General features: G+C 47.0%; 1 protein-coding gene across 5 annotated transcripts in view; it reads right to left on the reverse strand.

Moving 5' to 3' along the window:
* Positions 1–9,265: 9,265 nt before the first annotated feature.
* The window catches only part of IKZF3 (IKAROS family zinc finger 3), a 90,860-nt gene continuing 75,068 nt past the window's right edge, over positions 9,266–25,057 (reverse strand). For all 5 annotated transcript variants that reach the window (XM_061391648.1, XM_061391647.1, XM_061391649.1 and 2 more), the window contains 2 exons: positions 24,916–25,032; positions 9,266–15,532 (listed from right to left, as the gene is read on the reverse strand). In XM_061391648.1, the coding sequence (XP_061247632.1) occupies positions 14,829–15,532; positions 24,916–25,032 (821 nt within the window). In that variant the 3' untranslated portion in view covers positions 9,266–14,828. The remainder of the gene's footprint in view (positions 15,533–24,915; positions 25,033–25,057) is intronic.

Raw genomic sequence — 25,057 nt, forward strand, 5'->3', positions numbered from 1 at the left:
AAATCAGAGGAACATGTGAAATGACATGCGGGGATACGATGACCAAAATCCAGACTGGGAAACTACAGAACAGATAACCCGGTTTCTTCAACAACAAAAAATTACAAGAAAAGAAAAGATGGGAAATCTCTAGGTTTCAAGAAATTTAGACACTTATCAAGCAGATGTAATGTGTTGACCTATTTGATTCAAATCCAAACTAGTGAACTATAAGAAGCATTTATGAGCAATTGGGGAAACTTTGAACTCTGATGAGATATTTGATAATATTAAGGAATTATGGTTAACTTTTTAAAGAGTGATAGTGGTATTGTGGTTATGGGTTTTTTTTTTAAGTCTTCACGTTTAAGAGATTCATTCTGAAGTACTTATGAGTGAAACGATGTCTCAGCTTTTTAAAAAGAGTTTTAAAAAATGTCTTATTTATTTTTAGTTTTGGCTGCACTGGGTCTTCATTGCTGTGCATGGGCTTTCCCTAGTTGCAGAGAGTGGGGGCTGCTCTAGTTTGGCGCGTGGACTTCTTACTGTGGTGGCTCCTCTGCTTGCAGAGCACAGGCTCCAGGGTTCATGGGCTTCAGTAGTTATGGCGCCCAGGCTCAATTACCCCATGGCATGTAGGACCTTTCTGAACCAGGAGTCAAACTCGATTCTCCTGCATTGGCAGGCAGATTCTTAAACATTGGACCACCAAGAGGTCCTCAGCTTTGTTTTGGGGGGCTTAAAAATTATTTCTCATGATTTTCTGGCTTAACTGGATAGTTCTGCTTTGTATGATCTTGACTGGGCCACTGGAAAAGACTGGGAGACCCAAAAGAGTCTCATTTACTATGGCTGGTAGTTGGTACTCATGCTGCCTAGACGTGCAGCTGAGGTTTTTCACCAAAGGTCTTTGATGCTCCTTCATCTGAATCTTGGAGAAGGCAATGGCACCCCACTCCAACAGTCCTGCCTGGAAAATCCCTGGATGGAGGAGCCTGGTAGGCTGCAGTCCATGGGGTCGCTAAGAGTCAGACATGACTGAGCGACTTCACTTTCACTTTTCACTTTCATGCATTGGAGAAGGATATGGCAACCCACTCCAGTGTTCTTGCCTGGAGAATCCCAGGGACGGGGAAGCCTGGTGGGCTGCCATCTATGGGGTCACACAGTCAGACACGACTGAAGTGACTTAGCAGCAGCAGCAGCAGCATTTGAATCTCCTCCTAGGGTCTTTGAGCTCCTCACATTATAGCTTTCGGATTCTAAGAAAGTGCATTCTACTAGTGTTGGAGGGTCTCCTGTGGAGGTGTGGGTCGGCACTGGCAGCACCAGTCCTGGAAGGGACCCCTTGGCCTAAGTTCTCTTCTCAACTTTGTTTTTAAAATAACCTAGAGGTTAGGGGAGAGAGTGTGAGCATAGTCATGACTATTTGAAGCTGGGTAATTGGTACTTGGTGATGGGCTTCCCTCATAGCTCAGTTGGTAAAGAATCCACCTGCAATGCAGGAGACCCCGGTTCAATTTCTGGGTTGGGAAGATCCGCTGGAGAAGGGATAGGCTACCCACTCCAGTATTCTTGGGCTTCCCTTGTGGCTCAGCTGGTAAAGAATCCGCCTGTAATGTGGGAGACCCCAGTTCGATTCCTGGGTTGGGAAGATCCCCTGGAGAAAGCAAAGGCTACCCACTCCAGTAGCCTGGCCTGGAGAATTCCATGAACTGTATAGTCCATGGGGTCGCTTCCCTGGTGGCTTAAGAGGGTAAAGTGTCTGCCTGCAATGCGGGAGACCCGGGTTTGATCCCTGGGTCAGGAAGAACCCCTGGAGAAGGAAATGGCAACCCACTTTAGTACTCTTGCCTGGAAAATCCCATGGACAGAGGAGCCTGTTAGGCTACAGTCCATGGGGTCGAAAAGAGTCGGACATGACTGAGCATACATGTGATTCGGTACATGAATGAATTGGTACAATGAATCAGTACGTGCGATTCATTCTTTAATTTTGTATAAGCTTTGTCTTTTCAATTGGTTGGGCACGACGTGGTATCCCATTTTGCAGGTGAGGAAACGGACTCCTCAGAATGGCCCCAAATCACAGTGGGAGAGCCAGGTCCTGGCTGTTCTTTTCCCCCACGACTGCCTGACTGCCAGGTGGAATTCCTAAACCGCCGGTAGGGGATCCTCCCTGGAGAGCCCCTCCTTCTCTGCAGCCCTCCTGCTGGCAAGTGGTGTTGTCCTAGGGGGACTTTGAGAAGGACCAGCCACCACAGCCAGCCATCAGGCCAGACTTGGCAGGCCCAGCGCGGCCACTTGTGACCGAAGCACCCCAACCTTGGCTAATCCTGAGGAGAGGAGAGGCTGGGGAGTCAGGCCTTTCGGACAGAGATGGGCAGACAGGCTTCATCCATGCTCAGCCTGGAACCTGCTGGGGATTTACCCTGAAGAAAGTACTGCAGTCCAGAAATGAGAGGGGTGAAGATTTTGTTTCTTTTTAGCAAGATCTGAGGAGCCAGGGACCAGTGCAACCTGCCACCTGCCATGGTTCCCAGAACCATCTCATCAGTGGCTGCTCCTTGGGCTCGAGCTGGCTGGTACTGGCTTATGTGCTGGCCATGGATGCCCAGCACCAACTTCCAAAGTATGGGTGCGAGGGGTCCAGGCTGGGGTGAGTTACAGGGTTAGAATGAGTCACTTTTTTTTTTTTTTTTAGTTTATTTATTTGGCTGGGTTGCAGCACGCAAGATCTTTCCTTGTAGTGCATGGACTTTCTAGTGGTGCGCAGGCTTAGTTGCTTCACAGCTCGTGGGATCTTAGTTCCCCAACCAGGGAGCAAACCTGTGTCCCCTGCATTGCAAGGTGGATTCTTCACCCTGGACCACCGGAGAAGTCCCCGAGTCCCCTCTTAAGCATGTCCAGGTATTCAGGCTGCATAAAGATAGCACACAGTGACCTCTCATCGCCTGAGGCGCAGGGCAGGAGACCAAGCCTTTCTATGTCAGGCAGTAGTTGGGATATGTGAGGTAGATATCATTCCCATTTTGCAAATGGGAAACTGAGGTTCAAGGAGAGTCCCCCCCTGCCCCCTGAGGTCATAGATACAATTAGGGACAGAGGTCAGGCTCAGCCCATCTCACGAGTGGTGAACACAGTCCTTCCCTGCCTTGTCCTTTGTTCTCTGTCCCTATTCTTCTCAGTACTGGCCCCTCTGACGAACCTGGGCTGCTGGGGGCCTTTGGAGGTAGCTGGCTCAGCCTTGAGCTGGATACTGGAAATCAGCAGCCGGACGTCCTTGGTGACTGGCTGAGATCGCTGGCTTGCTGGAGGAGAGCCAGCAGTTGACAGTGTGGGGGACGAGGGACCCTCAGGTCACAGAGGGACTCAGGGCAAGATTCCCCAGCTCCAAGGATGCAGCATGACCCGCAGAGGCCAGACAGCAGAAGGGACTGCCAAGGAGAGCTGCCGTGCCGGATAGCGGAGGCCTGTGGTTATAAGGAAATCTGGGCTGGTGGAAGAAGGTAGAGGAAGTACAGGCTAGAGCCTCAGATAATGTCTTTTCAATTTTAAGTTATTGGGTTTGATTATCTTTAAAAACGTGCTTTTTAAAGAACATTTCAGAAATCAGAAAAAAGCTGTGGGAAAGGAAAGGAAATTCTCCATATTTCCCCCTGCTGAAGAGGACGCAGGCCCTGAGAGAGGGTGATGTGGGGCCTATGCAGCGGGTTGGCCCTGAAAGGCCTGCTGCACATCATGGACACATCATAGACACCAGCTCCTGGGGCTAGTGTGGCTGCTGTGAGCTGGGCACCAAGGTCTAGAGCTGTCCTGGGTACACCTGGACCTGTGGGAAGGTGTGGCCACAGGGTGGGCCTCCCTGCCTGCTCACGTATGGAGGTCAGAGAGGGCTGGTGCCAACTTTCTGGACTCTGGGAACAGATGCCCAGGATTCTAGGGGAGCCCACCTCTCTTGGGATGTTCTGGGAAGGTCGTCCAGACAGACAAAGCTCTGGCCAGTTCATTCTCTCCCTGCTCCCCAGACACCCTGGTCAATGAAACGTAGGCAGCCTCCAAGTTCATGGGTGGAGGACCTCCCAGTGCAGGCCTAAGGGGTCAGCTTCGGCTCAGTGGCCCTGCCTGGCTCCTTCCTCTTGCTCCAGTGCCAGGCACATTGAGGAGGGAGGGAGGGAGGAAAAGAGAGCGGCAGGGGAGTCCAAGGCCACTGGGAAGGATCCTTTCTTCTGAACCAGCTACATGAGCACTTTTCTAACAGTGTCTGGGAGTCCAAGGTTTCCAGTAGGGGTTTTAGGGCAGGCTGGGGAGCTTTGGGGGGAGCACTGTCTTTCTATCTGGGAGTTTGGCGTCATGGCGTATTTAGAAAAAGTTTTCAAGATTGAACCATTGATCTGGTCTGGCAGGCAGAAAAGATGACCCAGAGAGGTCAGGGATTGGTCCAGCTTGCCCAGCAGTGGGGTGGGGTGAGGGGTCAGTGGCAGAACCTCAGCTTTGGGGCTGGGGTATGAGGTGTGCAGTAGTCTCTTCCCACAGAGCTTCCAGCTGGGGTGGGGAGTTGGGGGCGGGTGGGGAGAAGGAGGAACTGGATCTTAGGGAAGTTGGGTGTTGAAGACTGGAATCTAGGGCCTCAGGGGAGTGGGTGATCCTGGGGGCTGAGGCTGGCCCCCAGGGGTCCCCCCTGATCTTTATACAGGAAGGGGTGTTGGGAAGTGGGGGTACCACTTGGGCTGAGAAGTGTTGTGCTGTACCAGGCCCTAATGAGGCCTGAAACTCAACTGCATATGGGTTGAGCTGTGATGGCCTCTAGCGTCCTCTTACAAGCCCAGGTCTGTTCCACTGAAGGGGCCAGTTTTTCTTTGCTGGGCATCTGGAGGGCCGTTTATCAAAAACTGTTTTCATGGTAAGCAGTTTGTTTTTACTTGGATTGGGTTTACCTCGAGGTGGTTTGGGGGAGACTGAGGAAGAGTGGGAGGTCAATGCTACTCCTTCCACCCCATGGGTCCCTCTAGGGATCCCTGTAGTGGAGCTGGGCCCTGTGACCTTTGAGTTTGAGGGGAAGCTGTAGGCAGGGACAGAATGGGCCACCGACACCCCACAAACCTGCAGCCAATGGGCATGTTCCTCTGCATCTAGTGCCCAACTGGTGCCCTGAGTTAGATCCACAGCAGAGTAGAAGTGGGCATTCCTATCTCGGTTTTCCAAAAGATTCCAGCGTATCTCCTCTCTCCCAGCCTTGGACCACCCACAGCCCTCTTACATGGATCAGATCAGTCCCATACAGGTTCCCACCTTTTGGTTACCTTCTCCCAAGCTGGTCTGTCCCAAACATCCAAGGGATGAGCTAGGGGTGGGAAGGGGCGCCTGGGTGAGTAGGAGTCATCCGGGGACTCATCCAGCAGTAGCTCTGGCTCCGCAACACGTGATCTGCACCCACCGCCCGCCCTTCCTTCTCCCTTCTCCCCTGCCTCCTCTAGATCTCTGGCGCCCGACGGGCCGAACCCTCGCGGAAATGCGGGCGTCTGGCTCCAGAGAGCCACCTCCGCCTCTGCGGCGGAAAGGCCGGCCCGCCTTGCCAGGGGGCGCGCTGGGTTGGGGAGGGCTGACTTTCAGCTCACCGGGCCCCGCCGAAGCCATCGAAGATGCGCCTTTTATTCCCGGGCCAGCAGCAGGAGGCTCGCGCGGCGCCCCAGCAATGAACCCATCCGTCGCGGAGCAAGGGGATTATTAGTTTGCTCTTCATGGAGAGTCGGTGGGCTGGGTGAAGGCCTTGAGAGATCGGGTGGGTGGAGGGAGGTCTGAACACCGCATCCAAGCACCACGGGGCCTCTAGGGGCGAAGCCCAGGCAGGACCCCGCGGGCGCGGCAGGCTCGGGTCTGCCGGCTCCCTGGGACCCGCATCGGGTCGTCCCGACGGCTCCGAGCCGGCTCAGCCGCGCGGCTGCAGTGACACCCAGTGGCGGTGGCGGGAAGTGCAGGCGCCTGTCCCTCGGCTGCAGTTAAGGTCCGCGCCTCTCGAGGTTCCCACTCGTGGTTACGAGCGGGCACCCCCAGGAGAGAAGGCCTCGCTTTGCAGACTGCCCCGTGGGGCACTTCCCTTTCCCCTCCCCCAGTTTCCTCCCCTGCAGTCGCCCGAGCACTGGGAGATCCTGCAAGGCTGCAGTGCCCGGAAGGGCGGGGCGGGGCGCAGCGGCGGCGCTGGGCTGTGACCCTGAGCAGTTTCACTTCTGGATCCTGCTTGGGGTGTGATGGGAGAGTACCTGGGCTGGGGGAGGAGGCGGGGGACACACGGCTCGCCGAGGTCCAGCGCTCAGGACCCCGAGTAAAGGATGGGTTTTTACTTCTGGGGTGTCACGCGACCCACGCCTTCCTCCATTTTCCACCCCGCCCCACGGGTTCCACTCCGCTGTCCCCGGAGCTACGGCTCCTCCCCAGCAGCCGCCGCCTCCGCGGGGGCTGCCGACCCCCGGAGAGGCCCCGAGCGGCGTGGGCGGCAGGAGGAGCGAGCTGTGAAGCCGCAGGCAGGGGGTTAGGCTGCGGGCTGCTGAGACGCCGAGCTGTTTCTCAGAAGTGCAGTTGCCCCTCCCCTCACACCCCCCTCAGCTCCCACCTCGCACCGCACCCCTTCCCCCTGCCCCCACCCCGGCCTTCGCTGTCCTCTCCCAGGAAACCCCAACCCGGGAATCTGGTGTCTGGGTCCACGAAGATTTAAGAGAAGGTCCTGAGAGAGGACGGCGCGGGCAGGGCCGAGGTTCAGACCCAACCTCTCTGCTCATATTCCGAGCCTCCCACCATGCCACTGCTCTGTCCCCACCCCACCCCCAGCTTGTGGGCCAGGGTTGGAATTTTATAGAACGGGTTCCTGTGACCACTTGGGAAAATCTTAGGCCTCCAGTCTCCTGGCTCCAGCGCCCCACCTCCCTCCCAGTGCCTGAGTTTTGGGGGAGAGAAGGAAGAGCGGACAAAACCCTGTTTCTCTCCTATTCTTGTTTCTGGACAATGGGAAAGCCCTGGCTAGAGCAGTGGGGTTGAGGCCAGGCTGAGTCTGTTGGAAAAGAACTTCAGAAACCCCTGACTCCGGGCGGGGTAGGGTGGGGGTGGAATCTAGGCGCAGAGAGAGAAACCAAAGTGCCCAGGGTGACCCAGAGAGCAGCAGGGCTGAGGTTGGAACCCAGGAGTCTGGACACTCAGCTGGAGTTAATGAGGCCGGCGTTTGTTTTTTGGAGACTTCAGGGCTCTGCTGGATTCAGTGATTTGGTCTGCTTTCTCCCGCTTTCCCCCATCGTGGGCACACACACACAGTGTGTGAGGAGAGGGAGGTGGAGGTGCTGAGGATGTGATTCCAGTGGGGGTGGCATGGGGATGGAACCCCTGGAAGGATGAGCCTGGGGGAGGAGGCGGCATCTGCCCCCCTACTTCCCATCCACCAGCCACCCCCAGAGCTGTGGTTTATTTGACTAGGCAGCCCTTCTGGGCCCGGGGGTGGGGGGCGCTGGGGGGTTGAGGGGAAAGGCGAGGTGATGGGAAAAGGCTGCTCTGGGGCTCCCTGCCCCCTTAGTCCTGGGGAAGGGGGATGCTTGACATCACCCGCAGGCCCTCTAACCCCATTCTTTCCACTGCAGGCTCTTTCCTTGGGTATGTTCAGTTATTCTGGGGGAAGGTCTGTTATTTGGGGGGAAGGGAGGCAGCTGCCTACTTCACAGGTCAAGACAGAGTTAAAAACAAAACCGCAGCAAATTCAACACCCCGTGTCCTTCAGGGACTTTCCATGACACCTTCCTTCCCCCTCTCCCCTCAAGCCAGGGAGTACCTCCCCAGAGGGCCTCCCCACCCCAGGTGCAGTGGCTTTTGGCTTTTATGCAAACAACTGTCTGACTGGGAATGCTCTGCAGCCTGACCTTGTGTGCCCTGCCGCAGGAGCTCCTCTGCCAGCCCTCAGCAGGCCTGGCCTTCCCAGGACTCTCACCCTTTGCCCCCAACTCTTCCTCAGACTCTGGATTCCAGGGGATGGGAGGGAGGCCAGGAAGCCAGGTCCTTGGCCCTCTGCCTGCCCTGGGGTGGCAGTTGCCTGCAGGTGGAGGCTTGCACCGCAGCAGCCAGCAGCCAGGGTGAATGGCCTGGTTGTGTGGAGAGATGGGGGAGGGGGAGGGTGCAGGTGTTGGGTGGCCTCCAAGGCCAGGCCCACCCCGCCGCCTCTAAAGCATCCACTCAGTTCCTAAGAATTAGTAAAGGAAGCTATCCACAGGCTGGAAGAAAGGAGCCCCAACCCCAGCACCAGTCAACTGCTCAGCTGGCTCCTCAGCCAAAGGGGAGTCTCCCTGCCTCCTTCTCCTCCTTTTCTCTCTGAGCTGCTTCGGCTTTGGGAAGGGAGTGAGGATGGGGAAGGCCGCAGACCATCCTCTCCAAGGCTACCGAGCGGCCATTTTTAAATGTATTCAATGCTCCCAAACACGAGCAGGCTGCAAAGCTGTTCTTCCCTCCCTGGCCTTAGTGTTCAGATTGGAAAACCAGGTGGAGAGCCTCAGGACAGCCTGGTGATGCTGAAGGGAGGGAGATGGTGCTGAACACAGAGCCATGAAAGCTGCCACCAACCTGGCCCCATGTTAGCTAGTCCTGACCTTCAGCAGCGTCTTCCTCCCACCTCTTCCCCAGAGGAAGGGAACAGTGCTCTGGGTGAGGCTGAGCAGAAGGCCAGACCAGCTCTCAGACTCTTTTCTGAGACAGAATAGAGGATATCAAGACAGGAAGAGAGCCACATGATCCCAGCACCATTCTCCTAGGAGTTAGCCCCACCGGCACCCAGCTTGGGCCTCCAAGTACCTACAGACTACATCTCAATGTGGTGGCTGAGTTCAACTGCAAGTTGAGTTTCCCAGAGTGGATGTTTCTGAGACCCCAGAGATGGAAAAATCAGGAGTTGCCTATCCTTTAGGAAGGATCCCTGCTGGGAAGGGAGGGCGGGGTCGTGTCTTGGAACTGGGAGACACCATGCCCAGTGTGTCTGTTTGCCATGCCCAGGCCCCCAACCTCCTCAGGTCCCTTTAGTGAACTAAGGGCCAGTGGACCCAGAGTCCCACCATGGGCACACGGGGCCAGCAGCAGGACACCAGCGGCAGGTTGAGCAAGACATCAGGCAAGATGTTTTAGTTCAATGATAATTCTGCTTATCTAAGTATCTGAACTTTAAGAAAGAGCCAGAGGGGCTAGATTAAGAAAATATACCTAGGGGCAGAAGGAATTCCATTTTCCGACAACAGCAACAACAAGTGACAGGCATGCGCGAGGATTAAACACACCAGTATTTTTTATTTCATTTTTCAATGTAAAAATCAAACATAAGAAACTTTGAAAACTATCAGCAGGGTTGTTTTCAACGCGGGAATGCACTCATTAGGGTTCTGGCAAGGTGAGCATTGCTACATTTCAGAAGCTGAACCTGTACAGTCTTTACAGAGGAGTAGGGCGCTACAGTGCTCCAACGGGTCGGACTCCAGGGTCAAGAGGGAAGGTCACTGCTGGGCAGGGAGGGCATTTCTGAGAAACCCAGACGAGAGTGCTGTGAGCACAGGCTGTGTCAAAACCACTCGGCAAGGTCTCCCTCCCTCACTCCTGGTGGGAAGGCAGCCCTGAGCCCCAAACCACGTTCCCTTCTCCGCCCCCTCCCCCACCCCGTCATTCTGCAGACAAGGGTCATCCACAGACCACACGTGTGGTGGCTTTGGCAGCCAGAAATTAAAAATAAGCTACGGTTTTTCCAGTAGCCAAAATGATCCCTCACCAAAGCTTACAGACTGAGAACTTGAGCATGCAAAACCACAGTCTGGGTAAAGGGATGTCTGCTTTTCAAATGACCTGCTAATTCTTTGCAACCCACAGTAATTTGGTTTCTGTGAACCCACAGAAGCAGGCTCACTGAAAAGGGCCTTGTCTGCTAACCTGGAAAAGTCCTTGTGTAAATGAGTCACTGGCAATGGGATCAGTCATTTTTAAGGCTGCCCCATTTTCCTAACATGTCAAAAGGTCTCTTCTCAGTCTTCTTAGGAGAGGAAGAAGCAAAGCTGCCCCCACATACAGAAAATGAAGTAGGCCCCACAGATGTGTGACTTGGGCTTGGGAGAAGGTGGGTGACATCATGGGACTGCTCTTGGGCTTTCTAGAGTGGGATTGATGGAGAGATGGATGGTGAGGGCCACTTGAGGGAACTAAATCGCTGGGAGAATTAATGGTGGAGGGCTCATAAGATGGTGAGGGAGCAAAGCCAGTCTACTTATCTGACAGCAAAATCATGAAGTTTCTGTACCGTGTGGTTCATACCCATTGGTTCTAAGGTTCAGCATATTCTTTACTCTTAGGCATTAAAACAATATGATGCAAACTGTGTGTTCGGGATCAATTGCCTCTAACAGCAAGTGAATTTCTATCATGGTCTTAGTATGATTTTTGAATATTTTCCATGTCTTTAAATCCAGATACAGAAATACGTGGAAAATCTACAGCCACCCAACATAATCCACCCCCTTCCCCCCAAAAAACAAAGTAATGTTACCTAATAGACAAAATTACATAAAACCTCACAACATCCTTGGGAGGTAGATATTGTTATGTCCTTACATTTTTAAAAATCAAAACATTAACATTCCAGTTTCAAATAACAATTCAATATCAGCATATGACAGTTCACTATTGTAATATTCAGAGGAAACTTGCATCCAGCTTCTTCAAAGTGCAAAGACCTGTTTCTCATGTTGACGACACGGTGTGGGACAGGCTATATACAGCTTGGGTCAACAAAGGCACAGTCTTGTGCTAGGAGCTACACAAGTCGAAAGTCTAGACCTCTCTTCTAGGCTCTTCCAAGTCCACAGTCACTGATCATTCTCAGACCTTTTCAGTTGGTTAGGCTTAGAGACGAGTCCTTTCCCTGGGATGGCCCAGGTTTGGCTTTTGGTTTTAGGTCAAAATTGTCCTTTTCACAGGCACTTAAATCCCCAATCATTCTGCTTCCTGAACTCTGCCTATAGAGAGTCTCTGAACTGTACTGTCTGAGCACAAAAATAGCTTTAAAATTCTTTTAAAAGATGAGGAAGATCACTGCGTATCTCTTATCTCCTGCACAGCCTGAGTCCATTTTCTAGGGCAAACTTTTCATCACTCCCCTTTCTTTTCTCTTCTTGAGCTCAAACTTCTAATTCTCTTTGTCAAAGAGCCTGGACACTCCGAGGACTCAAATCTTGAGTGTTTCCAAATCTCCACTAGAGGCCAACGTACCTACTCATAGTGGGGTACACTTTAAAGTCAGGACTTCAAACACTAAACATTTAACATTTACACTGCAGTCTTACTGCTGGTCCTAGGATTATATATCAGAAGTATTGCTTTTTCCCCCTAAAAACATTCTAAACCTCACATTTAGCTGAGGGAAAAAAAAGCAGAGGAGGGGAATAAAAAGTGATACAGAAGCTCCTTGGAAAAAGCATTATGCTGATGCTAGATTTGTTACTAACACAGTGTTTCAACTGAATAAAATGTTGTGTTTTTAAACATCTCTCTTTGCAAAAGAAATCTGAGGTTATTTTACTTCTGGGTCTGGCAAAATGTTAAATAAACCTTGCCTTTAAAAGGTGAGACATTTTGTCACTGATAAAGTTGGAAGCTGAGTCAGGAACAGCTTAGAATGGATAACAAAGCATAACATTAGCTAGCTTATCTGTGTCAAGGTTAATATCTTCTTGGAAGACTGACTTAAGGAATCTAAAGACTGGTGGATTTATTAACATTTTTTTCCTGGTGGTGGTGTGGAGTGTAATGGGGGAGACACTTCTACCAGGGAACTGAAGGAGGGAACACAGGCAACACTTCCAATAACAATCAAGAACGTTTGGGGAACAGCTCTCTTCCTTTTCCACTCTTACCACCTTGGCTGTAAGGGAATTTTTCACAGGTTTGGTTGCTCCTCAGATTTCGGCCTCCTGGGTGTGCCGGGGGGGCCTGGCTAACAAGAGGATTGGGGAAAGTGAAGGAGAGAGAAAACCTACACAGCTCACAGTCACAGGGACTCTGGCTGAGAAAAGAACTGTGTTGTCAGAAGCTGACGAAGACCTCACTGTAAGGCAGGGTCAGATGTAAATCTTAACCTGCCCTCCTCTCTAGGCATCTTGCTAAGGTTCTTCACCTCCTTCCCAACCCCAAGCGAGGGAGAGGGGTAAGTAGGATAAGGAGTGTCTGCAGAAGTGTTTACCTGTGTTGTGGCAACTGCTACATTCCACCCTGTTCCATTTCAAGATTTAAGAATGTGGAGTTTCCACATACACATTTTCTCTGGACTTGACATGTCCCAATCCAAGGCTCAAAATGCAACAATGAATGTGCAGCCTGTGTGAGGGGTCATCTCACTCATAAAACTGACCTCAGAACGATGGAAATCATTCAGAAAATCCATTAGTCACAGAGACAACCAGGGTCATAGCTGCAGAGTCCCCATCTTGGTGGGAAGGGCTTTAGTTTCACTATCCTAAGGTGCAGAAGACGATGTCTTCTCTAAAGACTCTCCCACTAATCTGGTGGAAATACTCGCCTTCCCTAGCTTTCTCTTCTGCTAATCCTTGCTTCCGAATTCTCTTCCTTTTGTCCCCTGAAGAGTCAACAGGATGTGTGGTATTTCAAAAATATAACAAGCAGGTCCTCTTTCACAATGGGTGTAAGCAACCTGGTGTGGCTTGGGGTCTAGGATCACAGAGACACAGGGATGTTCAGGATCCCGCACACTGAAATCCAGCTAGTCTTCTGGCTGAAATCCCAAACATGTTGGGACTGTTGCCATGGAATTTCACAAAATCTTTTTTTCCTGAGACAGACGCCATGCTACAAAGAAGGATAAGCCATTTGTGCAGTCTGAGGTGGAACATTTAAATTACTGGCAGCACACAGACGCATTGAGTTTGAGCCTAATGCATAAAGCCCTTTCGAAATATCAAGGCAGATACATAAAACACTGTTCTACCAGGAACTGGGGATTCTTGCCTCTGCTAGAAATGTTCACACAATTGACTCTTAATTTGTAAAGAGGCTCCATGAAGTGGTCCCCGGAAGCAGCATTGATTTTTCCTAACACGGTTACTTTCAAAGGAGAGAAAAATAAGGCTCTGTAAGCAGCCGCAGGCGCCAGTCTGTGCGCACACTCGGGGGCAAGATCAAGATGCCTTCCTGTTTTTTGTTCCTCCCCTTCACACTCACAACTCAGTGGTTACAGGAAAAACTTAACAACACTACCATTTTCACACCAAAGAAATGTGGAACATATATTCACATACACTTACTCTTCTGCTCAATACCCATACACCAAGAGGCTCAAAAAGAAATAATTGTGGTTACTACACAATCACATAAATGTAAAGCTGGAAAAGACCTTCAGAGAACATCAAAATCCAATCCAACCCCTAACTCTATGGTTGAGGAAACTTAGTTTTAAGAGTTAAGTGATTTGCCCAAAGTCATTCCGCTAATTAGTGGCAAACATGGAATTCAGCTAACAGATTGTGTGACCCCTATTCCACTGCTAATTTTACAATTATCACAACACTTTTCCTTGACAGCATGTCTCCCATAATTAATGAGAAAGACGGCCAACACATCTGCAGAACCAAGAGCAAATTTTTAGGAAACTGTGGAATACAACAGCTCCATTTAAAATGTGTGGGGGGGGCTGGAGCCCCCAACCTGCCTGATGGAGGACAGCCGCCAGCAGAGCTGCTCTCTCCTCACCCATTCTGAAGCTCAGCTCTGATCATGGTGTCTAGCCTTGATTCCTTCCTGTGGGGTGGGGGAGACTAAGTCATACTTTTGGTATGATTCTTTGGTTTTTGTTTTTTTGTGTTTTTTTTTTTTTTTTTTTCAAAAGTCATTGGCAAGTTTGCTTTGGGTTTGTACACCAATACTCCACGAAGGAGATAAAAAACTTCCGGGTGGGTTGTTCCTCCCTCCCTCCATCCCTGGTGATGCTGCTGAATCACTCCCCCTTCAGAACCACGCCTGCCAATCTCCATCGTAGGAAAAGGATGCCATCATCCAAGCAGACAACCTCCTGGAGTTCCAATGACAGACAGTCTATGTTTAAACCACTGGTTCTTCTGATACAGAGTTTCTTCTGTGCATGGTTTAACCCAAAGCAGCTTTAATGGGACAGGGGAGGATAAAAAGTAGAAGTGGAAGTATCATCGGAAAACTTTGGTTTTTTTGCTTGTGTGATAAGAGGTGGATCTGATGCTTGGAGAGTAGGGGCTTTTGGTAACTTATTTTATGGCTGTTCTTTTCCTTACTGTTAGACTGTAATTTGGGATGGAGAGTTCACATTCTAACCCTTCAAACTTGTGTGAAGTGCACATGGGCTGGTTTCCCAGCAAGGTTAGCTGGTCAACAGTTCTTCTCTGTGGACCCGAGCATAGGACTATGAGGCTTTTCCACAAATGGGCAATGTATTTAGAAAACAATGTCTCACACAGCACAACCAGGGGACTCTTCTGATTGGCAATAGACTCCAAAGAACGCCTGTCTATTGCTACAAAAGATTATGACCAAATATTTCATTGGCTTTTAAATATAAAATTCATTGGCTTTTAAATTTCCCTGATGGGAAAACACAGGTTTCACAAAAGTAGTAACATGATATATCTGCAAACGATTTCTGAATGGGGACAGCATTTCTCTGCTGCCCACGTGAACGTGATCCTTTGGACACTAAAATGTTGTGGAAAGGGGTTTGGAACTGAGTTTGAGAGTGATTTGTTAGGCATTATCAGTTTTTAAAAATGATATGGAATGATCAGGTGACACTCATCTCTGGGCCTGGGTGTTCACTTCAGCATGGCTCTGTGTTCTCCTCTGGCTATATGAGACGAGAACTCATAACGATCATGGCTTCGATATCCACACATGTTACACTCAAAAGGGTCACGAAAGCCATGGCAACCCATGTGAATAGTGAACATCACATAATCCAGGAAGAGGACTCGGCAGTGGTCACACCGGTACACATCCGTCACCTCCCCTTCTTTGTTGATCACTTTGATGGAGTCTCTTGGGCAGATGGGTGGGGGCTTGAGGAGTTCATAAGAGCGGGGGCCCTCCTTCAGAAGTGGCATCCCATTGCGGGCCCGAGGAGGGACCATGGGGTTTTGCTGATAGATGTGATTCTGGCGTTCCTCGTGGTTGCTGTCAGTGTCCGTGGAGTCGTGGCCACTGTTGGTGGGGGATAGACCTCTTTCAGAAGGCAGGCTCTTCTCTGGCAGGTGGATGTTCTTCTTTTCCAGCTCCTGGGGGGCACCATTTGGCATCTCAGCGCGGGTGAGGGCTATGGGGTACATGCTGCTGATAACCGGGACCATTTCTGAGGTGGGAGCAGGTGGCGTCTGGACCAAGGGGCGCAGGGCTTCGGCCCCGAGATAGCTGATGGCGTTATTGATGGCCTGGTCCATCATCCGGGTCTGGATCATCTCACTCTCCTTCTCGTACATGTAGCTAGGATTATAGCTGACATCAAAGCAGTGGCGCTTCTCACCTACAACAAGGGAAAGAAGCGGTGACAAAAGGAACAGCACAGAGGCACAGAGTTTTTAAAATGATTTTCTGGAGTCCTTGAGAAATGAGGAAGGACAAGTTGCCTGCTTAAGAACACTCAGCCCAGGCGAAATGGTCCTGCACGGTGCTGAAGTCTCAAGGGACAGTGGTTGACAGCACATGTTTGGACAGTCAAAATAACTGAAACCAGCAGGCAAGAGGGAGTCAGAGATGTCACTAAGTTGAGGCTACAATGTGAGTTGTTTCCACTGCTCATGTCAGAGGGGAACCCTGGAGAAAAGAAGCAGGAGAACATCAGGAGGGGGCTTAGGAGGGGGTGGGGAGTTGCCAGTGTCAGGAGCGTGGGGGCTTCTGTCTCTCTACTGTTCGTGAACTCTGAAGATGCAGTCCATTCCTGAACTCTTAGTTTGCTTGTTCTTTTCTGCTTGTAATAGTAGGGAGCCAGGGGGCCGGATGTGCTGCAAAAAGTGGGGATGCTCTGACTTCGGCAGTTTTTTAAATAGCTGCAGAGGCAGAAAAAACAGCCCCCAAAACTCCAACTTACCACTCCTGAAACACATCGGTTATTAGATGGACTGAGATTTAAATAAAAGCCCTTCAAAGGCAGGGAGTTTTAGAAAGGCTCTCTTGATGAAAGATCGTGATGTTTCTCCTCATAAAGTGTGTTATTCTTCTTTTGTTTGAAAAGATGTGTCATTGATACATATGTGATCATTAGGACTTATCTCACACTTAACTGAAAAATTTATTTGTGGTCACCCTCTCCTACTTCTCATGTCAAACTGCTGAGAAATTTTGAAAACAGAGTTTAGCCACCTTCAGGGCGTGTGGGTGTTCTGTTAGAAAACAGGCTCTTTGGCCACAGGGAAGGCACAAGCTGGGTCTGCAGTGATGGCAGGCGTGCTCGATGGTGAGTGGCTGGTGGAGGCACGAGAAAGTGGGGAAGACGTGTCAAGGGCTGGGAGTGAGGTCACTCCTGATGCTTTTTCATTCTGTAGACACTGGATTCTGAGAGATTTGGCAAACGAAAACCTCTCTTCCCTAACATTTCCGAAGCATGTTATGCTTGTTCCAAAACTTGTCACTGCCACACAGTAAGGGCTTCAGGGAGGAAAAAACACAAAAAGGATTGAAAGAACCAGTTTCTGTTCTTGAGGACTCTCCAACCTAGGGAGAGAGAATAGTTGGAACTGGGGAAAAATAAATGCTAAAAGTTTAGAAAGGGCTGCCTTGCTCTACAGAAGCTTATATTCTAAATGCCATGTTTGAGGCATTTAAGCGGGGGTCGGGGAACATGTCTTCTGTATAAAGGATTATAAGGCAAAGGCAGGGCAGTCTGGTACAAACTATCTATTTAAATGTTAAGGGAATACAAAAACTTCAGGAGTACTTTCGGAAGGGAAAGTATTCTTGGAAAATCTAAATTTTGAGAAGGGTCTTGATGAACTGGTTGGATTTAGATGTTCAGAGACGCAGAAGAGAAATCCTAATTGAGACAGGAGCATGAATCAAGACAGACACGAGGGACCATCCAAGCTATGAGCAGGAAGGAATGAGAGAGTCTGGATACAGCAGTATCAGGAAGTATGGAATAAAGGATTTCTCAGACTCCACTTATCCCTCCACACTGTGCAGCAGCAACAGCCCTGGGCAGTGCAGAGGCTGCGAGCAAGAGCTCTAGAGTCAGATGGATGGATTTGATGTTGCCTCCTCATTACTAGTGGTGTGAGCTTGGGTAAGTTCCTTAACCTGTCTATGGCTCCGTGTCCTCATGTAAAATGGGGATAATAATTGTATCTACTTTAATTAATAAGAGCTTAGAACAGTACCTGGCACACTGAAAGCACTTGGTAGACATTAGGGTTTTTTTTTTTGGTTTGAATCGGCTTGTGTTTTCTTTCTTTCCTTTTTTGCTAAAAGAAATTTGTTTTTTTAAGGAAACTTTATATCACCAACATAAATGGAAAACCAGAGTCACTTGCCACAAATAGAAGGTAACTATGAAAAATAAAGACAATGAAACACAGCAATTTATTAAAGTTTGATCAGATACTGTAAGTACCTGTAGACAAAGATCCCCTCTTTCTTTGCTAAAAATAGAGTTTACGAGTGTGCGATTAGTGCTGAAGACAACTAACATAAAGTCAAAATCTTTCTTCTTGGTATAATCGGGAAGATTCAAAGAGAACTAAAAAGAAAATCATTTTCTAGCCATGTAGATCAAGGTTTTCAAATGCCCTGTGAGCCTCCCAGCCTTTTGCCTCCATTTTGGGGAACGTTGAAAAAAGGTAACACATGGTGGGACCAAACGATACCCACTCTGAACAATCAACAGTCGGGCTTAGATCTGGACAACGGCAAACCTCTAATGCTTTGGAACAAGAGAGGCTTGCGGTCAGAATGTTATTTTAAGGATATTAATGTAACAGCAATGTGTAGGGTAGACCAGAACAGTGAGAAGTTGGAGACAGAAAGACTTGCTAAAAGACCTAATCAGACCGATTTGTCCTGCATCCCCACTACCTTAAGGCCAACTTGACAGCTTCCAGACAAATACCTCAGAGAAAAAATATGTTAAGAAAATCACCATGCCTTAACTACTCAATAAGTAGTAGGAAGACCTTTGCCAAAGTAATCAATAGTTCTTCTTTCAAGTGCCAGACTGGCTGTGTCTCTGATCAGAGCTGTTTGGAAGAATGAGACTGGAATACAAAAGCTGGCTTAAGTCACAAATATTCATTCCCCTGAAAGTGACACAGAAATGATGAACTTTGGTTTCCTGGCCTTTTCAACGTTACTGATGATTTTTCAGTGGAGCTAACTCTACTCAGTTCCTCCAAATACCAGGACTCTCTGGAAGTCTTCTTTTTGCCTATCAGAGAGGCTCCAAAAAGTTTCCGAGATGGGGCAGGCACATCCCAAACTCTACTTTTATTCTTTCTCCCAAGAGTTTGTTTTGCCTACTTAGGCCAACGATTTCACAGTCTCTACCACCTGCAGCACATGTCAGAAAACAGCTGAGTGCTAAGGTTGTAAAAGGCAAAACAGCAAGAGGAAAATCAGCTCTGGATGTGGAAATATGTGACTGAGTTCTGTGGTTAACGCAGACCATTGTTCATTTTTAAGAAGATGGGAGAGCCTCAGATCTTCACGTGCACGCAACCTGCCCTCATCAGATCCCCTCATCTCCGAGTTACGGTAACTTGAATAGTGCAGATGATTATCAGTCACCTGTAGACACGATGACTCAATGTGTATGAAACTCAGGAGGGGTAAGCTACAGTAATTGAAAAGCCAGCAGCTCACGTTTCTTTAGTAACACACTCATAAAAAAGGTTAGTCAAACCACAAGAGTGTAACTGCTCCCAAACCTGCTCAGAGCCTCCAGTCCAGCTTCTAGTCAAAATCAAACCACACCTCTGCGTGATTAATGAGAGCAGCTTCGGGCTGAAGTGGAGGTTTTCTTCCAATGAGAATACAAATGGCAACAACAAGTGCTAAGTTTAGAAACCCAGGCTGCCTCATGGGGCTGTTCCCTACCTGTGATTCCTTTTAAAGGTGTCAATCCCTACTGCCTAGGCTTTTGGTAACCCTGAACTGAGCATCTGCCCATCCTGAGTTGTGGCAATGTGGTGAGGGCATATGGTTTTTGGCTGCTAAGTGCCAACCTGAAAGTACAGAATCACAGCCTAGAGCTAAAAGGGACCTTAGCTGGGCACGTGGGTTCAGACTTCTGCCCTGGGCATCCAGGGACAAGATCCACCCCTCCAACCTGTTTACTTCTCTACTTCACAGTACCAAGCACTGGGCCTTATGTGTAAATACTAAGAAGAATAGCTACTATTTATTGAGTCCTACTATATACCCAGTGCCGTCCCAGGTACTTAGCATATTGTCTCATTTAACCTAAGATGAATTATCATCTCTTAGTCAGATGAAGGACCTAAGGCACAAACAAGTTGACTAATTCGCACAGGTTGCTCAGCTGGTAAATGGAGATGTGATCCAAGGGCCCATGTATTTCAGTAAGTGTTTGAGCATTAACTGTTTCCTGGCTGCTACCTTACCCGTGTCTCAATCTCACCACCAGCAATGACTCTGGATTCTCTGCTGGGATGGTTCCCATAAGCATAGAAAAGCAACTAAGCTTTGTTCTATATGGACCAGTATCATGCACTCAATAAAGATCTAGATGCGTAGAGTTGTCATGATGTCCATAAGTGCTTAACAGAGTACTGGCACATGTGAGCACTCAATAAGTGGTAGATCTATTATTATTATTGTTGTTAGCTTCATACCATGTTAGGTGCTTTGAAGAATACAAACTTAGTTGCAATCCAACAGGAGATGTAGCATGTACACAATTTCATTACACACTAGTATCCTTAATACTATGTGGTGGAACAAAGTTTAGAGTAGCCAAGATAGCAGAGAGAGGAAAATACATACCACACCTCAAATATACCAAATAACAAGGGACAAATATTAATTTATTCTTCCTCTAAAGTCTGCTTGAAATCTGAGGTGGTGGAAGTGATGGTGGTGGAGACAGTTATATCATGAAAAGCAGACTGTTAAACCCGCCTGGATTGCAGGGGGAGGACAGAGAGAGGACTCAGGACAGTATGGGAATGTAGACCACGTGGAGGTTTAGGGAAGATGGGAGGGAGGGCATTCCAGACAGTGAGCATGGAAAGAATGATAACACAGAAGTGGGAGTAGTTCATTATGGCTGAATTAAAAGATTAGTTGGCTGAAATGATACATTTAGAAAAGACAACTTAGAGACAGATTGTGAAAGCCTCAGAACGCCTGGGTGGTTTAGATTTTATTCTGATGAGAAGCCATTGAAAGATTTTTTTTTTTTGACGAGGAGGAGAAATGATTTTGACATTAGAAAAATAACAATTCCGATGTGATAGTCATCACAACAGGGTAATGTGAAACACCAGGGTTTTCATTAAGTCTTTAAGCTTCTTCAAATCACTTAACTGTATCTGCTGATACTTCATACCATTTCCCACGTGTATCATCACTTACTCTTACTCCAAGCACATATCCTCCCCCTAAAAAAGGGCAGGTAAGTAGGGTAAATGGAATATCTGATGATGGTGATGGCTCTGATCTCACTCTAAGTGAGACTGAAGTGGCTAACACCTCTTCCAGGAGGAGGAGAACAGAGGGTAGGAAGCCACAGAACAAGAAGCAGGAAGGAGGAGAGAGAAAAGAGAGAGTTGTGGGGGTGGCAGTGAGGAAAACTGAGCTGGAGACCACGTTCGGTTGCTGCAGAAGCCTTTGTCCTCTGTGAGTCACCATGAAGTGCTATTTGGTTGTCATCTGCCCTGATGGAGTCACCACAGCTCTTTTCTCAAGAAAACACACCCTTAAGAGAGAATGACTGGCCTTCAAGAATTTTTCTTCCACCAGCTTTCAGTGACGAGATCCTCCCCTTTTCAAAGCCCCCATGTAGCACACACGACATGTACGGCTCTGGGTGACTTTCTGCGGAAGGAAGGCCTTGGACTGCAGCACATTCTAGACCCAGGCTCTGGCCCTGCTCTGTCACCCACGAGCTGCGTCTCTCCATCTTTCCCATCCCCCTTCCTCCCTTAATGAACAAACTTCACCTACTGGATCCTAATATTCCTTCAAGTTCAAAAAGGCCATGACTTTTGGAGGCTTATAGGATTAGGGATTTTGGCCCTTTGGGAAGGGACAGGAGAAGATACTTTTTGCTTTTAGAAATAGGCATTAAAACTGCTTCCTGTCACTCTGTTAACCAAAGCAGACAATTTCTCATTAGTTACTTCACAGGGAGAACCGACAGTGTTTGCTGAAGTGTCAAAACCTCACGACATGTTTACCGGGGGTGAGTGAGACCTTTTTTCATGTTCTTTTCAACGTGAAAACTTCCTTTAATAAAGTAATACATGAAATTTAAAAAAATAGGGAGATGCTATGGTAACCACTTTGGTCTGAATAACACATCTGTTTTTGGAGAAAGAATGAATATCAGAAAAAGAAATATGCAGAAATGTAGTCATTTTCCTCCTCCCTCCAGGAGAGAAATCTGGCCTCTATTTTGAGCCAAGTATTTGAAGATGGCCTAGTTAGAAGTATAGTCAAGCAAGTCTTGAATAAGATTCAGAGAAAAGACACTCCCTAAGGGGGTTAGGTGCTAAAAGCAAGGTCTCTTGTCCTTTGGAAAGAACAACTAAGAAGAATTATTTTGATGATGTAAAGATGCTGATTTCTAATGAATGTGCGTCAATTTATTTCCCATTTTATAGAAAGTGATACAACATTTCTTGGGGAATTTAAAAAAAGGTGATTCATTTTTCTCCTCTTTGGGTGATTTTCTCGTCCTTACTCTTCAACAGAGGCATGTTTTTGTGTTTCTAAATGCATTTAGACAATACAATCCATCCTGCTTCCTCCGTTCACCTCTAATGGGTGAAAATGTTTTCTATGGGTAATTATCTCAAGCCTGTTAGGAAAGTAACAGGCTGACCTGATGGTATAATCTTCACCTTTACCCTCACAGTTCAAGAGGTCAGAGAAGTCAAGGCTGGTCTGGGAGCTGTGCAACCATCAGCCAGGATTAAAGGGAGTGACTCATTCTTCCTTCACATTTAACCCATTGCCATTTCCCTGGCAGCTGAATCCTTTCAGAAAATGGTGCCTTGGAGAGGAAATGGAGGAGAGAAAAGAGGGAGGGAAGATATTAGCTCCACTAGTCTTACATCACTACATCCTGAATACTGCATGGTGTCATAATGTTCCTTTAGTTCCCCTTTGAAATTATTCTTTTCTATCAAAAAAGTTGATTAAGTTAAGTGATTCAGAGAGTTTTATTTAAAAAAAAATCTCTTAAGGTTCAGGGTATAAGCTAATGCTAGAAGATGAGAACAGTGCTAGGAACCAGACTATCACACACATGGCAGGAGCTCTATAGACATTTGCATGATAAATGAATGGACAAAAAGAGTGGATGAATCGGTAGTAATATACTAAGTAAAGTATGTAAATGTTGAACTAGTGTAGATGTCTTATAGATACTCAGGTTAAATGACACCTTTCTGAAAAAAACACCCTAAATTATATGATATGGTTTATAACATACAACAAACATATAATAACATATCATATCTATACAATCTTGAGAAAAAAGTTATCTTAAGTTATACATATTGACTTAAAGTGGTGCTCATAATTGCTGGCTTTTATACTTCATCTTACAGACTTACAGAATGATGGAGCTGAGAGGGACCTTCTGGATCACTTCATCACCTGTTCAGTCTATTCATTTCACAGATGAGTAAACAGAGGCCCAGAAAGGTTATGTGATTTGTCTAAACACACACAGTTAAGAAATGACTGAACTGGAATCAGAACCTGGTCTTCTGGCTCCTAATCCAGTGTTCTTCCTATTGTACATTACCACAATTTACAAAAAGAAACAAAAAAATTCCCCCAGCTATTCAGGGCCCCAAAGTCCTGAAGTTGCTACCTCAGCTCAAATCAAGAGCTAACTAGACTGGGTTTCCTGATGCCAGCAGAGAGAACATGATGGTTCAGAAGATGAGAGAAATCAGTACCTACCAGATCAGCATCCCTCCTGAGTCTGGAAATGGAAGAGTGAAAACCCTCTGGTCATAATGGTCTTAAACAAATGGAATGGATCCCTGATGCAATAAGCAGAATGGCATGGACTTGGACATATGAAACATGTGTTTTTAAACCCATGAAAATACCAAAGCAACTTATTAAGTAGGGGTTTAGTTCAAGGACAGGTTTAAGGAAATTATATGAACTAAGTACCTTCTCTCATATTTTAATTCTCTTAGACCAACATGCCTTGACCATAAGTGGATTGAAATTGTCATTTTACATTTTTTTATTGCCCATTTGTCCCCATATTCCTCCACCTACATCAGCTGCAGCCATTTCTACAGTCAAAACATCCCCCAAATTACATTATACTCATGGCACAGAATAATAATTCAAGCTTCCTTTTGTACTCCAGCCAGAACCTCTTTACATAAGTACAGCTCAAAAGATGTATGAGCAATATTTTAATATAATATCTTGGTGTCATGATTGGTCCACTGTGCCTAAACTCCATATGGAAGTCACTGCATGTCCCCTGACACTTCCCTCCAGGAGAGGGAAGTTGGTAATGAGGAAAGAGTCTCTCTAAACTGAAATGCACCAACTTTAGTCTGACACGATTTATTCTTACAGTAACTAAAAGGATACAAAAACTTCTCAGCCAATCAACATAAAATAAAAAAGCATAAATACCAAACTGGATAGCTTTGGAATATATGGGTTCCTTCAATATATCTCTATAATTCACATAAAATTAAAAAACTAATTAGACCAGAATTTAAAATTATCTAGACCAGAATAAAATTTAATCAGATTAAAAAACCAGGCAGGCGCTTGATATCTGTAAAAGCTATTGAAAAGAATAAACACAAAAGAACTGAAGTAAAAAATCAATAGTAGCAACAGCTTTAGAAAAACAAACTGACAGGTTTCTAAAATATTACTGGTGTTGAAAAAGGTCTATTTTTGTGTGATAACTATTTTTGTTCAATATCACTGACTTTCAATTTATAGCAAAACCGATACATTCAATTCAGCTGCCTACTCCACAAATACAAATCTATTTTAAATATCATAGTCACATTTATGTAAACATCTGGGAGAGTTCAACAAAATATTTCTGCCATTTGGCAGTCCTAACACTTTAACGGACATAATTATTTCTTAGCCATCTCATTCTTGCTGTGTTTTTTGACAATGTGAAAACCAATGGTATAAAAATTAACTCCAGTAAGACAAGTGACTAAATCAAACCTTGTTATTTAAATCTATGCATTCTCAACCACATTCTTTTAAAACCAATTCTCAATCAAATTCAAGAAAATATAGCAATATATTTTAGAGCCTGAAAAAAGTTTGAGCATGATAAGGGAACCAACTTGTAAAATATAATTACAAAAGATTACAAAAATGCTATCTTGAACATCTTACTGGTGTAAATTGCACAAACTCTCTCATGCAACATATGTCATTCAAAATAAAGAGGAAGGAACAGCATTTCTAACACCAACTTCATTTAAGATACTGGATACCAAATACTCCTCTCTTTAGTAGTTAGGATTTTTTAGTTAAAAATATTTTATTTTATTTGCTCTAGTTATCAAAGTGAATACCGAAGAATAAAACTTGTAAATGGAAAAATCAATTATCTTAACAGAGATTAAACTAGGAAAGGCCTGGGTAGCAAGCATCCTATGTTATCTCATTCAAACTATCTGCTAACAACAGCAGGAAAAAGGGTTGTATTCTTACCAATGAATTTCTGAGGCATTGAGCTTTTTCGCTTTGCCACATTGCTTGCTAATCTGTCCAGAACGAGAGCTCTTTCACTTCCCATCTCTGCTTTGATGTGTCTTGCCTCCACACTTGCTGGTTTGGAAAAATGAAAAAAGAA

The sequence above is a fragment of the Bos javanicus genome, chromosome 19, assembly GCF_032452875.1.
Source record: "Bos javanicus breed banteng chromosome 19, ARS-OSU_banteng_1.0, whole genome shotgun sequence".
Lineage (NCBI taxonomy): Eukaryota > Metazoa > Chordata > Mammalia > Artiodactyla > Bovidae > Bos > Bos javanicus.